Below are 14,311 nucleotides of genomic sequence, written 5' to 3' on the forward strand. Positions count from 1 at the left end.
AGTTTATTGAGTCTGAATGAGCCTCTCAAAAAGTACCCGGCCTATTTGGTATGTAGGGATAACATAACGTTCATTTGCTTAAATTTGTAAAGATGTTACGTACAAATGAGCGCATGAGCGTGGGCAGTATCACCTGTAGTTCATACTAACAGTGATGAAAAGAAAACAATATAGACTACAATGCACATGTTGGTCCATGTTATAGAATACAGTACTCGATATATGGCTTACACTTCTCCTTATACATCCATGTTGCTACATATGTAACAACCAAACGATCTGAAGACGACTTTGTGGTTATTTCCAAAGAAAATGACAGCACACTGGTCATTTAAGGGTACTAACTATGACATATACTTTCATAGGAATAAATGCTGAAAATAAGTAGTTAAGTACTTATAAGTACTTTATAAGTAATACATCAACACATGTCTTAGCAGAAATACAAATCAATAAATACTTATATTTAATTTCCTTGCATTTAGGCTTATTTGCATTTGACTGGCTTCGGTGGGCTGCACGGTGGTGTAGTGGTTAGCACTGTCGCCTCACAGCAAGAGGGGCCTGGGTTCAATTCCCGGGCCAGACAACCTTCTGTGTGGAGTTTGCATGTTCTCCCTGTGTCAGCGTGGGTTCTCCGGCTTCCTCCCACAGTCCAAAGACATGCAGGTTAGGTTAATTGATGACTCTGAAATTGCCCGTAGGTGTGAATGTGAGTGTGAATGGTTGTCTGTCTATATATGTCAGCCCTGTGATAGGCTGGCGACCTGTCCAGGGTGTACCCTGCCTTCGCCCATTGACAGCTGAGATCGGCTCCAGCACCCCCGCGACCCTTAACTGGATAAGCGGTTATGGAAGATGGATGGATGGATGGCTTCGGTGGTGTGTGTGCAGAGCAGCTTAATACTTGTTTAAAACAAACAGAAGAGAAAAGTTTACACTTTAGTTATCTCAGAGAAAACAACCTCCTAGAGACAATCAACAAAACATTTTCTTAGATCTATTAATGCTTGGCAAGACAACTTGTAGATGTTCTTGAAGCCATTTGCTGTATAATCTACTCTGAGACATCATGTGTGAATCACATGGGGCCTTCAAGCATGCTGAAGGCCCTTTCATTATTCACAAAATGTAATGCCTGCAACTGTGACCAATGAACCAGAGGAAATCCCTTCGGGTTGTAGTATCAATCAGGGTGTAGTTAACTTTATTGATGATCACATGGAGACATTCACAACAAATAGATGCAATCAAAAGTTATCAAGTAGCAAATTTGTGGTCCACAAAAATATGTTTAGCATCATAGTTTGAAATCAGTATACAAATAATTATACAGCTACTTTATAGTTGATGAATTTAAAAATGACATGCAAGACAATATGAATGAGTAAACAATATGACAATCGTCTTAAAGGACTCCAAGCAATTGCAGGGCTACAGCTATGGACAGAAAGATGACGCCAAAGTATCCAATGTAGCCATAGGCACCATTCATCCTCTTGGCCGGATCTGGAATAAAACGTAAAAGATAACAATGCTTACTTTCACCAAAGCAGAATTACATGAAACAACAAATCAATACTTAATATTTTCACAAGGTGATACCTGACACTGACATTTTAATTGGGTGACAATACATTAAATGACTATGACTGTTCTAAAACCACTTACTTTGAACAATTACCGTAATTCGGTCCTTAGCCTTGCATTACTTTTTTTTTTTATTATCTTTTGCTCAAGGCTATATTCTGTAAATGATTAAACAAAACTAGGTGAGGAGCAACAAAAATACTCTGGCAATCACTGTCACCTCTGTGGCTACTAGCAGTGCAGTGCTAGATTGTGTTTTAATCCTCAAACTGAATAACTTTGACCCATATAATATTATATTACATCAACGTATAGGCTACATATAAATAATATTGGTGGTCTGTATTTTAAATTAATTCTGTCAGCATAGAGATGTTTTGAAATGAACTATTAAACTATTAGACAGATGAAAAGAGTGGTTGAACTTGGTTTAGGGCCTTTCACATTACATTAACACAATGTCAGTCTTACCTCCTGTGTAGTAGCCCCACGCATAGGAAAACCTGCTGGTCACCCAAATAGCTCCCAGCACAGATGCTGATAACTATGATTATAAAAACAAAGAAAACAATAATTACATACAGGAAATGCAGGGATGATCCAGTTTGATGAAAAAAAATAAAAAATGCTTAATCACTCTGACTCAGGATCATTTATGCCAAAGATCATGAGGATTGATTGCCCCTCCTTTTTAGGAACTGGTATTGCGTGTGGTTACAATTTTAGTAGTCTTAAATAATTGACCTTCAAGCTCTAATAGTCAAGGATGAACACGCACAAAGCAATCCGTTGTTAAGTATGATTAAGTGTGTGAAAAAGATACATACCGGGTACACAAGAGCTGCAATGGTCTGGAAGACGAGCCACTGAGCGTACACCTCCAGGGTGTTCTGGTGAGCTCTCTGGATACAGTTGAACACCTGCTCCTTGTCACTGTACATAGTGGGATACTGCAGAGTAGAGCAGAGGAAAACACGTTATAATAGCCAGAAAAACTAAAGAAAAACACGTTATAATAGCCAGAAAAACTAAAGAAAAACACATGTTATAATAGCCAGAAAAACTAAAGAAAAACACATGTTATAATAGCCAGAAAAACTAAAGAAAAACACATGTTATAATAGCCAGAAAAACTAAAGAAAAACACATGTTATAATAGCCAGAAAAACTAAAGAAAAACACATGTTATAATATCCAGAAAAACTAAAGAAAAACACATGCAATAATGAGTATTCAGTATTAATACCACGTGTGCTTATTTAAAAAGCAAAACTACCTTGACGTCGTACTTCTTCCTGGCAGACCCAACTTTGACTGCTAGATACCCGAGCATAATCCAGCTGTAGAGGTAGGTAAATATGGCATAGCCAAAGTTGGCCGGCAGCACAGTCAACACGTCCATGTCTGCTCGATATATCTGCCTCTGCTCCAAGCTTTCAGAAGAGACGGTGGCCTGCACGGAACACGTTCTGCGACTTCGTATCCGAGAGGAGTGGAAGGAGGACGCAACCAAGTAAACAGAAGGCGAGATTACATGAAGTATCGCGAGATCGCCTCCCGGCCGATGTCATAACCTGTATAAAGGGCAATGCCTTCATAATGGTAATAATAATTCGTTTTATACGGTGTTTGCTTGCACATAGACAGTTTGATGAATTTATTTTTAATTTAATTGTATAGGTGCATTACTAAAACAACGACTTTATATAAAATAGGCATGAGTTAACTAAACACAGTATAGGGTCATCACTTGTGTACATATTACTCCTTTCTATACTTTACCTGTATTTTTTTCCAGCTTTGTTGTGTAATTTGTTGTGTACCTTGTCTGTGTTAGTGGGCCAACATTAAGAGAGTGACATTTCTTGTGTTCACATACTTTCTGAATTTAAATGTAATATGTTTTTTTTTTTGCGTAAACATAACAAGGAATTTGACTAGTCCACAGAAACAGACAAATAAACAAAAACAAGAGTTTAAAAAAGAAGAAAGGATAAGGATAAACATTTAACTATTATGTACACATGAAATACAAATTGCAAAAGTATATATACAGTACCAGTCAAAAGTTTGTTCACACCTTCTCATTCAACTACTTTGAAGAATCTAAAATATGAAACATATTCTGGTTTGTTGAGCATTTGTTTGTTTACCACATCATTCCATATGTGTTCCTTCATAGTTTGGATGTCTTCAATATTAATCTACAATGTAGAAAAAAAATAAAAATTAAAATAAAGAAAAACCATTGAATGAGAAGGTGTGTCCAAACTTTTGACTGGTACTGTATGAACATAAAACACAAAAAACAAGATAAATGAAATGGAGATAAAAACTTTTATTGTCAAAACACACTGTGGTGTTATTATTATATATATATATATATATATATATATATATATATATATATATATATATATATATATATATATATATAGATAGATAGTATATAGATAGTTTTTGTATATTTGTTTTGGGGGACACGTTGTGAGTCTATAGTCTGATATAGGTTACATTCCTCAGCTGGATGCCAACCGCAGTAAAACAGTAGAAGAAGAAGAAGAAGAAGAAGAACAGGAACACGTGACACGTGACTGGAACACGTGACTGGAATTTTCCACAGGCTACCGTTGCTCCGCCTCCCAGCCAAGCGTCGTCTCTTCATAGGAGTGAAGCCAACGGTCGGGTCAACGTCGACAAACAGCCAACGGTCGAACTTTCGCTAACATTCAGCTACAGACGAACAACCGTTCTCACATTCCGAGCTTTACCCGTTGGTCATCGCCTCGTTATACGTTACCGTAAGTGACTCACTGGCTCTAACGTGCGCGTGTAACCGTTTACATCGACGTCTCCGGAACAAAGGCTTCAAGCGACAGTCGAGCGGGTAAGAACTGCACCGTCAGCTGGGAGGCTGGAGTTAACGTTTAATGCATCGTTAATACGTGTATGTACATGTGGTGTTATGAAATGTGAGGTTGAGGGTATGTTAAATATGTTTTTCATGATAAACAATAAATTGCAAATGGCGTCGTTAGGCCTAGTGAACATTCTCTGGTGAAGCCTTCTTCAACGTGCGTCATTTTAGAACCGTCTATAGGCCCCGCCCCTCCCCCTCCAGGGGGGCGGGGCCTACGTGCTGTGTTACACAACAGCAGCCATGTTTACACGTAGACTGGATGTTATCAAGGCACTTTTTTATATATTTATATTATAATTTATATTATATTTTATAATTTATATTATATTTTTATAATTTATATTTTATAATTTATATATTTATATTATAATTTATATATTTATATTATATTTTATAATTTATATTATATTTTTATATTTATATTATAATTTATATTATATTTTATATATTTATATTATAATTTATATATTATATTTATATAATGTACTCTAGATATAATATTTCAGTTACTGTGGGTTCTTCACTGGTTTTTTTTATTGCTCATTTGCTTAATTATAATACTTATTTTTGATCTTGTTTTTATTTTACTATGTCTCTCCTCTATGCTGCTGTAATCCTGTAAATGTCCCTGCTGCGGGACTAATAAAGGATTATCTTATGTTATCTTACTCTGGCTTTTTGTGTTTTACTGATTGTTGTACTTTGTCTCATTTCAGCTTGTGGCAAACGCACCACCATGACTAAGGGAGACGACTCTTACACGGAAATCGCTCACGTCCGTCAGGGTGACGTAGTCGACGTCCTCTTAGACCAGACCAGCTCGGCCTCGATTCGCTCCCGTTCACGATCCAGAAGCAGCGGGGGCAAAAACAGGCGCTCCCTGGGCTCTGGCCACAAGGGGCGCAGCGGCCACAGGAGACGTCGTAGGTCTTCCTCGTCTTCATCCAACAGCCGATCCTCTTCTCAGACCCGGTCCCGCTCTCACCCCCGTTGCCACAGACCTTCCTCCCGTTGCCGCTGTGACAACCATCGCAGGGCTCGCCGCAGTCGCCGATCCCCACAACCACGGCGCCACAGGGCCCCATCAGGCTCCCCGTCCCCCTCCAGGCGACGCAACGGGTCATCCAGCCGTCGGAGCCGGCACAGGACGGTTGTGAGCAGGTCTTCCACATCCCCGCCCAGAACCCACAGCAGCAGCTCAAGGTCCGGATCTTCAGAGCCTTCTGTCAACTTGAGTTTTGATGGTGAGTAGATTTGATGGGGCGGATAGTCAATACCCTAGAGGAAAATGTTGAATTGCACAAGTTATTAATTTTGCATTTATTTTTTGTGTTCAGGAAAACCAATCCAGGCTGCAGGCGACAATGCTGCCACAATCCTAGGAGTGGAGAAGCTGGAACTTCCTGAGAGTGTTGAACCAATCCAGTCAGAGCAGGTGTCAGAGTCCCAACAGACGTTGCGAGAGAGATGGGTGAGACAAGACCCTGAAAAGACTCCGTCAGAGGTGGGTGTCTGAGAGTTACTGTCTGCTTCACATTGAACACAATACACACTTAAGTTAAGGCTGTCTCACAGAATCTTATTAAAGGCGCAGAAGTTTTATTTCCCATCTTGGACTACGTGTTAATACAAGGTAAGGTGTGTTGAGAATTTCTTTCAATTGATCCTATCTGTCACTTAATTTGATCAAAGTTACACTTTGCCTGATCTACCGTATCTTTGTTGCAATGTCTGTAGGTGTATTGATTAGCTTTAGGACTATGCTGTGTTGACTTTCCTGTGTCTTGTGTTAACCTTTAGACCCCTGAGGGAATATACATACTCTCTGTATTTATTCCTGTCTTCATAGATAACATGACAGTGGTCTCCTTCACTCATCGGCACCTGGGATTAAAGGGCTGTCATGTGACTTAGGTGACAACAATACGTGTTTGCGTGAAAGATTATCTGATAACTCTTGCAATGTTCACAAAGTCTAAGTAAGCTAGAGGTTTGCAATAAAAAACACATATGCATATTATCAGACATGATGCACACAGTCAATACAAATGCTAATTCCTCACATAGATGCTTCATGGGCAATTCAGATATTGTATTACACTGACTCCACTTCATAAAGATAGTCAGTAGAATTTTGACATTCCAAATGTATTTATGCTTGCAGTTGAAACGGGTCGTTGTTATTTAGCAGAATCCTTCACTCGCTGATGGAGCAAAGGCGTGTGGACTGCATTATAGTGACTATCCCTGTCAAGAGAGCTAAAAAAAGACGAAGAACACCTCTCCGTATTCCAAAGATAAGTTGGTTCACCAGCCGTGTGCTGAGGGCTGGGAAACCTACGTCACCATCATTCTGCCACTGTAGACAGAGAAGACATCCTATTTTTTTTTTTTTTTTTTTTTTTTTTTTTTTTACTATGATACTTTTCTTTTCTTTTTGCATTTTGTTGTTTTATTCTGTTTCAATGTCTGTCCTTGTAAGAAGATTTTAAATGGTGGAGCGAAGTCTTTGACAGCATTGGGATGGGTGGGGGGGTGTTTGTGTGGAACTAACAAATAAATAATTCACTATGCAATAGAAGTGCTTTACAATATTAGCAATGGGAACTATAATGTATGAGAACTTCACAACTGTCAAAGCTCAAACTACCATCAGTTATACACACATATCTCACTAGATCTTCTTTCTTGTTTTTTTGAAACAGAGCAGTGATGCGGAGACTGATGATATTTTCAGCCGAAGGATGTCCCCAAAAAGGAAAATAATCTCTTTCAGCATTAATGTAAGTGAATTGAATAGCAGATTCTTATGCTTTTTCTTATACTGTTGATGTTAAGAGCCAAAGCCAAACTCTGCTTTACATCACCCTGAGCCTATATTGATGTGTCCTAATGTTTACTCTCCTAATCTTGTCCCCTTTAGAACACCGTGTTAAAACCAACAATGACAGCATCATCGGGTGCTAAGGTAACTTCCAGAGTGGACAGCTATGAAAGCAGGAGGCCCTATGGCCACTGGATGCCAGTCAAAGCACGTCACACCTCCAGTGCACGCAAACACACACTCGCCATGTCACACTAGTGTGGCAGAGTACGTGGACGCTGTAAAAACTGTAGATATTTTGTACATATGTACATTTCATGGTGGACATTTTATTTCAGATGAAAGAGTTGTGTGAGAAGAAGTGAAGATATCGATCAGGTGGGATTATTTGGTTTTTCCCTTTGTTGTATATTGTGCTTCAATAAAGATTTATTTGATTAAAAAGTGTCTGTTCTGTAACTAGTTTCACAAATCAATGAACTGTACTCGGTGACTGCATCTTTAGCCTTGAATAACTATCTAGGGAAGTTATTGAGGTTTCTAACATGGACTAAAATACATGTAGAAAAATTAGAAATGACCTCTGTTTAATAGTGACAAGGTTAATTATACATACAGTAATACACCTTAATACTTACAGTTACTAGACTAAAGTTATGGGCTGCCTAGATATCACATTCAGGTAAATGAGTACATAAACATCCTTTTTTTAGTAGAAAATGATGTAGGATATGTCAGTGTCATGCTAAAGTGTTTGTGATATCTTAATTTAAAATCCCCAAAAGTACTAAATCATTAAGTACATGTAAATAATGAAATAAATCCTGGCCGACCTCCATTTTGGTGCTTTGATTTCAGGGTCCTAATTCACTGTCACTCACTGACACTAGAATAGAGCGGAGCCATCATCAGTGTTATTAGTAGGACTAACTAACACCTGTGGTTTTTACTACCATGAGGAGTCAAAACGTCTGCTGGGATTGAGTCAGGGGAAACAAAAGTGACTACACAGATTAGAAAGATAAAGACAGAGTGGCACATTTGGCCTTTTTCACCAGTTACTCGTCTGCCACATTTCTTAAGTTTGTTATCGTCCAGCCTGAGTGTTTGTCAATGGATCAGAAGCCGCTGCATTCTTTATGTTGACCACACGGTGTCAGTATTATCACATTTTCTATTTGTTTTGTCTTTGTCTCACTTTGTCATTAGGGATGGGTAATGTTTTAGACCCAGGTTGACGTGAATCACCGCCAACATCTTTGATTTACATATGGACAAAATGTTACAAAATGGATACTCTTGTTGAGGTATCATGGAAGACCTTTTGGACATGTCACAGTAGGAAAAGCACAGGTGTTAAAAAATAAACTTAACGATGGCTGAATGGTCTGCAGGGTACTGGTATAGTTCATCATTGTTTTGCTGACTGGGACACTTGAAGGCAACAGAGCAGTCGTTAACGTTATTAGTAACACCTGTGCCTTACATCTGCTGTGTAAAACACCTGTAACAATGTAGCAATCACTAGGATGCACAGCTGCACTCACAAAACATTTTTTTTTTCTGCTGATGGGACTCAGTTGATGGATGATGATCTGTCAACTTACATATGATTTGTACATGTTCCTTTTTGAGTTATATATATATATATATTGCTGTTATGGAGGCTGTGCTACTCGCCCTACAGGGTGTGTGTACTCACATAGACTGGATCTCAGCCAGTGTTAAATATACTGGTTTATTATTGCCAGACGGTAATTTATCTATCGGGTAAGATCTATTAAGTGGGTAATAAATTTGAATGTCAGGCCTGATATTTAGATGCTTGTCACAATCTGCTGTAATGAAAAGGTTAAAATCACAGAGTTTTTAATTATGCCTGACTCCCAGACTGTGTGTCTCCTGCTGTAAACTGACCTGTAATCCTGATTAATTACTTTGATAGGAGATAAGACATGCAAAAACACAGAGCAGTGAGTCTTAGTGGAACCGGATCAGAGGGTAGCGAACCGTTTTGCTTGACACACATCAAGATTATTGATATGCACACAAAGCGTAGTCGCCTCTGGTTTGACAAGACCGACTTGTAATGTAACACAGTCATCCTCAAAGGACTCATGGAGTGACTCATGGAGAATCGGTGACTCTTCAACACTGGCAGGCCTCTGCTTCTATGGAAAAACTCCCCTATTAACACTCATTATTTATCTGGGCATTTTCCTACGCTTACTGGGCTTAAATCATACCCATTTCTGCTTTACATGGAACACTTTAAACAGGCAGTTGGCATAGAAAGAATCAAAGGTGTCAGATTATCTGTGAGACACAGCAGTGGATTTATGCAGTGTTATTCCTTGTACGAGTCCCAGCCAACGTCCTCAGGCTAATCAGATAAGACTACAAAAATATCACAATCATGCATCTGAACATTAAATCCACTCCCTAGAAGCTCTAGAGCAGAGTCGGGTATCAAAGCCATCATCCAAAGCCTTCATAAGTAAAAAAAAAAAAACAACTTGTGTCATGGCGCCTTTGCACACTATCCTTTATAGGGATCCCATAAATTTATTCTGAGAGGTTCAACTGTATTGATTCATGCAGATTAGATGGAGCTGATATGTATACAATGGTATGTTTGATTCAGTTAAGTGCTGGTGTGACTGCACAAGCCGATGACTGTAGGAGAGGGTGAGGGTGGGGGGGGCACACCGCCCCTAGATTCACACTGACAGGAGCTGAGCAATGGGAGACTTGCATGGGAACCTGTTGTTGTTCTGTATCTCTTCTCCAGTCACAAGGCTCTCCTGCTCATGTCTCAGCTCGGGGCGAGTTAGTTAGACTGAGATGTCGACGATAATGAATAAATTGAATTGCCCATTTGTTGGTCCTTATCTCTCCGTGCACCTACACTAAAACGTGTTTTTGGCTGGCATCTTCGGCTAAATGTGCCCTGGAGGTTCGATGGTACTTAAGGGTAGTTTATTCTCACGCTCACAGTGTCTCCCACCGTGAGACCTCACGCAGTAGGCCCACAGAAAAAACAAACAAGTGTGCAAGATAACTGTAAGTGGTTTATTTAAAAAGAAAGGATAAAAATAATCAGAAGTTGTTTTTACTTCTAGTACTGTACAAAGAACACCACATGTCTTACAGATGATTGAACTATCTTTACGGCCCACAATAACCTCAACATCATGTAAAACAAATGATAGACTACCGCCGTACAATACAATAAGTACATTTTAAGCATTTTAATACATGTATTCTAGTTATGCAGCAAGTATGGAGAAGAAAAAGAAACATCCAAGACTCCGAAATGAAGACAAAAGTGAACATGAACACGTCCGCTGAGGTGTCTGGATCTTCTAGACAGCTGTTCCTCTCTCCAGGTTCTGTTTGATCTCCGCTGTGTATTTGCCGTAGAAACGCTCCGCCTTCTTGTTGAACTTGGCATTCCTCTCGTTGATGTAGTCGATGTCTGCGTCGTCGTTGTAGGCCCTGCGTCGGCTGTACTTGGCCCGCTTCTCTATCCTGACAATCGCAAATAAAAGCGGCTTAGAGAGGCTTTCCATGAACTAGTGTGGCCACTATCCATGGCATATCCAATAGCGATAATTGGCTGCAGGCAATAATTTGGGGGTGTGCATTTGAATTTGGCGAAGACAGTGGCGATGGAAAACTTAAAACGCATGCATAGTCAGAGGAAAATACTGTCAATTTGTGAGCACCCAGTCTTGATTCGCTGCGTCTTCAAAGCATTGTTGTGCGTCATACCCTGGCAACTGAATCCTTGTCTAATGCCCCACAGTCGCATCTCTTAACACGAGCCTTAGACTGTCTCAAATATAGAACAGCTCAGGGAAAGAATATAGAAACAAAAAGGGCGAGAGGGACTTCAATGGAAAGGAGAAAAACTGTGGAAGAACTTAACTGTGTCAGTTAAATATGAGGGACACTGGAGGTATAGTAGCTTTCATAAAGGTTTACTAAACCATCTACCCACACCCACTTACAGTATGGTGTGGGCCATTTCTTTGCCATAAGGTCCTGGTCTAAATAAGAGTTGTGCCCTGACTAGGACCCTGAGAAACATTCTGTAGGAGTTCTTCAGATCAGATACGACCCGGTTCACGCGAAACATCCCCCTCTTCCAAATTTGCGAAGAGGTCACAAAGTCACTATTTCCACACATCATTTTTTTGACAATCTCAAAATTTCCAGACCCACTGTCTTTCTGAAATACATTTTTTGGGTTGCGTGGGATTTGCTTTAAGGAATATTTCACCCACAAAATGACCATTTTTATATAAATTACTCATCAGAGGTTACCTTTTATTCTTGAAGAAGATTTAAGGTTTTTTTCTTGCAAGCCTCCAAGATGAACGAAGAATCCACAGAGGAAAGTTCTTGATGAGTTCGGAGTTAATGCGAGCTGCATGAACGGTCTAACGCTTGAGCAGACGCGCTACTCCAGTCCAAAGTTTTTTTAAATATTAAGGTTTCCGCAAAGATGCGCACTTTGGAAGTGCTGGGCACACAGCGAATGAATGAGACTTGGATTATACTGAGAGAGCTTTGTTTGAGTCTCTAAACAGATGTTTTGATATAGATTTGCTGTTGTTAAACATTTACATTTACTTAAATTCATCAAGACTTTTCTCTGTTCACTGCGGAGGCATGTGGAAAATAACGTTTTCTTCAAGAACGTAAGGTGACACAGGGCGAGTAATTGATATACAAATGGTAATTTTTAGGGGGGGGGAAGTATCCCTTTAAGCCAATCATAATTTAACTTGAATAAAGTCATGTTGAGATGAAATTCTATTGAGGAACATTTTATGATAAGACTAATGACCTTCCTTATTTACAGTTCCTTATTTTGTCAAAGTTGTCCGTCATACACGCTCAGCTTGTTAGCCTGGTCGAGCGCTTCTTGTTAAAGTCACACCAGTCAGTTAGAAGGAGGGTTAATCTTAGTGGCCTGCCCAGGGAGTCAAACTGATACTAGGGCAGGCTGAGAGCGAGATGAAACGAATGGAGGGTCAGGAGAGAATATAGCATCTGTCGTTTACCGTCTGTACTCGGGTGTGACTTACTGTTTCTCAACATCTTCCACCATGCGGTCAATGCCCTCCTTTGTGGGGACGTGGGTTCCGTGGATCAGGCTGTTGGACGTGGGGTGGAAGTCCTCACCGCTGTGGAGCAGCAGTAAAGGAATTAGAAATGCATAACCAAAGATAATCACAATTTGAACATGATAAAAAACCGACTTCTCTATTCCGTCATTGTGACAAACGGTCATCACTATGAAAGAAGATAATGTGGCCGCAGGGCAGAAATGTGTATGTGCATCCTTCACGGTTCTGCATGAGCGTCAGTCTTTTGAGGGTGAGTGACCTGCAGGCACCAAGCTCTCCTTCAAACTTAGTGTGCGTGTATTGCACTTTAAAATCCTAAAATTACTTCAAGAGTGTGTCAAAACTGCCCTCGGGGCAAATGAGGGGGTACGATACTTAACATAAAGTAAATGCTTTGTGCACATGTGATGGGTGAATTCTGAGAAGATTACGCCAGCAAAATGTTACAATTCATTTTATTTGACTATCGTCTTAAGAGTTACGTCTCACGTCATCATATTCATTGCCCCGTTAGTGGGAATGCACAAAAATCTATTAATGCCAGATTTCTTCCCACGTTGATCTGTCTGTCTATCTGGATAAAGAAAAAAAAAAAAGAAAAAAAAAAACAGTGTTGGCACAGCAAAAGAAGAGGGGTAACTCACCAATCCTCTCTCTGCTTCTCATAGCCTTCCATGTCTGGTCTGATTTGCCTGGTGAGCCTCTGGTACTGTCGGAATTGGGCCTCAGCATAACCTGAAGTCGGAGAGAAATAAAAAAAGTTTGAGTAATAATTACCGGAACAAACATCAAGCAGGCACGAGGCTCAGCAACGCAACCTGCGGCTGGTTAGGGAGGGATGAGGAGGCAACTCTCCGACTCCCTTCCTCCCTTGAGGCCCCTCTGGTGATCATTTTCTCCCTAAAGGTTTTAATTCAGAGGAGGTTTTGATGCAACAGATGGCAGCCATATTTAGGAGACACAGCAAGTCTTTTTATTTCTTCTTTAGTCGATTAAATCGGGAGCAGTTCAAGATGATTAACATCCCAAAAGCACAGTACATGCAACCAGCATTGCTCTGTACACGGCTGCTACGTAGGATTTAGGCAGCAACATTTCCCTGTTTGGTGGAAGTTGAAAAACCTCACATACAGCACAGCAAAACTAACGGTGTACCGCTCGTTTCCTCAAGAGTAAACTGTATTAAATTACAATTTACTAAATCAATAGACTGAGGTTCTGTGGTGTCATGACTTAAATAAAGCGGTTTGATCAAATCACCATTTGCTTCCATGTTACTTCCTGACGCGACTATAAAATTCCAGAGTCAATACAATCAGTGACAACCACTTCAGTGTGTTAAACAACGACTGCCAACCCTGACCTTTATTATTAGGTGTGAAAGGGACAGAAAGGTCCCCTTGATTGATAAAGAAATGTGTAATTAGTTTAGACTTTTTTTCAAAGGCCGTTTTTCAAAGGCCATAGTCTTTAGTCTGTACTTTCAGCTTTATTAATTCAGACAGCTATTCATTTATTTAAGTGAATATGAAGTTGTTACCAACCAGAGTTGGTTGAAAAGCAAAACAATGCGGTGCTTGTGAAAATGAGTTTCAAAATCTCAATGGGATTACCCTGGCTAATTTAAAAAGGACAAATAAAATTAAGAATACATAAATAAAACAAACTTAAACTGACCAAGCTGACAACAACTTATTATAAACTTCGCCAGTTTGCCTGACAGCAAACTGCTTAATATTTTGGGTTATGGCTGAATGCTCAAGGATCTCTTGTGTTAGCGGTGACTCACACTGTCTCAAAACACCTTTTATTGCCAGAAATACCAATATACACACTGCT

The 14,311-nt window shown here is 39.8% G+C and overlaps 3 protein-coding genes across 3 annotated transcripts in view; 1 reads left to right on the forward strand and 2 right to left on the reverse strand.

Moving 5' to 3' along the window:
• Nucleotides 1-1,178: 1,178 nt before the first annotated feature.
• mgst3b (microsomal glutathione S-transferase 3b) lies at nucleotides 1,179-3,084 on the reverse strand. The gene is made up of 4 exons (XM_054614055.1): nucleotides 2,867-3,084; nucleotides 2,418-2,540; nucleotides 2,062-2,134; nucleotides 1,179-1,509 (listed from the first exon to the last, which is right to left on the reverse strand). The coding sequence occupies exons 1-4, from the start codon at nucleotides 2,990-2,992 to the stop codon at nucleotides 1,409-1,411; spliced, it is 423 nt and encodes a 140-aa protein (XP_054470030.1). The 5' UTR covers nucleotides 2,993-3,084; the 3' UTR covers nucleotides 1,179-1,408.
• Nucleotides 3,085-4,222: 1,138 nt separating this feature from the next.
• On the forward strand, nucleotides 4,223-7,771 carry rsrp1 (arginine/serine-rich protein 1). Its single transcript, XM_054614028.1, has 5 exons — nucleotides 4,223-4,477; nucleotides 5,227-5,754; nucleotides 5,848-6,014; nucleotides 7,216-7,293; nucleotides 7,434-7,771. Exons 2-5 carry the CDS (start codon nucleotides 5,247-5,249, stop codon nucleotides 7,590-7,592), a joined length of 912 nt encoding a protein of 303 aa, XP_054470003.1. The 5' UTR covers nucleotides 4,223-4,477; nucleotides 5,227-5,246; the 3' UTR covers nucleotides 7,593-7,771.
• A 2,616-nt stretch (nucleotides 7,772-10,387) lies between these two features.
• Nucleotides 10,388-14,311, reverse strand: part of syf2 (SYF2 pre-mRNA-splicing factor) — a 6,148-nt gene continuing 2,224 nt past the window's right edge. Inside the window, exons 5-7 of the mRNA XM_054613816.1 lie at nucleotides 13,117-13,207; nucleotides 12,431-12,529; nucleotides 10,388-10,865 (exon numbers count right to left, since the gene is read on the reverse strand). Of these exons, the coding sequence (XP_054469791.1) occupies nucleotides 10,700-10,865; nucleotides 12,431-12,529; nucleotides 13,117-13,207 (356 nt within the window). The 3' untranslated portion in view covers nucleotides 10,388-10,699. The remainder of the gene's footprint in view (nucleotides 10,866-12,430; nucleotides 12,530-13,116; nucleotides 13,208-14,311) is intronic.

Source organism: Anoplopoma fimbria, chromosome 15 (genome assembly GCF_027596085.1).
Source record: "Anoplopoma fimbria isolate UVic2021 breed Golden Eagle Sablefish chromosome 15, Afim_UVic_2022, whole genome shotgun sequence".
NCBI lineage: Eukaryota > Metazoa > Chordata > Actinopteri > Perciformes > Anoplopomatidae > Anoplopoma > Anoplopoma fimbria.

What these genes read in the sequence shown, in the direction of transcription:
- mgst3b (XM_054614055.1), bottom strand. Translation starts at nt 2,992, where the DNA reads ATGGACGTGTTGACTGTGCTGCCGGCCAACTTTGGCTATGCCATATTT. An exon ending in TTGCAGCTCTTGTGTACCCG is followed by an intron (nt 2,135 to 2,417) that starts GTATGTATCTTT and finishes TTATAATCATAG; the next exon opens with TTATCAGCATCTGTGCTGGG. An exon ending in GTGGGGCTACTACACAGGAG is followed by an intron (nt 1,510 to 2,061) that starts GTAAGACTGACA and finishes GTTTTATTCCAG; the next exon opens with ATCCGGCCAAGAGGATGAAT.
- rsrp1 (XM_054614028.1), top strand. Translation starts at nt 5,247, where the DNA reads ATGACTAAGGGAGACGACTCTTACACGGAAATCGCTCACGTCCGTCAG. An exon ending in TGTCAACTTGAGTTTTGATG is followed by an intron (nt 5,755 to 5,847) that starts GTGAGTAGATTT and finishes TTTTGTGTTCAG; the next exon opens with GAAAACCAATCCAGGCTGCA. An exon ending in TAATCTCTTTCAGCATTAAT is followed by an intron (nt 7,294 to 7,433) that starts GTAAGTGAATTG and finishes TGTCCCCTTTAG; the next exon opens with AACACCGTGTTAAAACCAAC.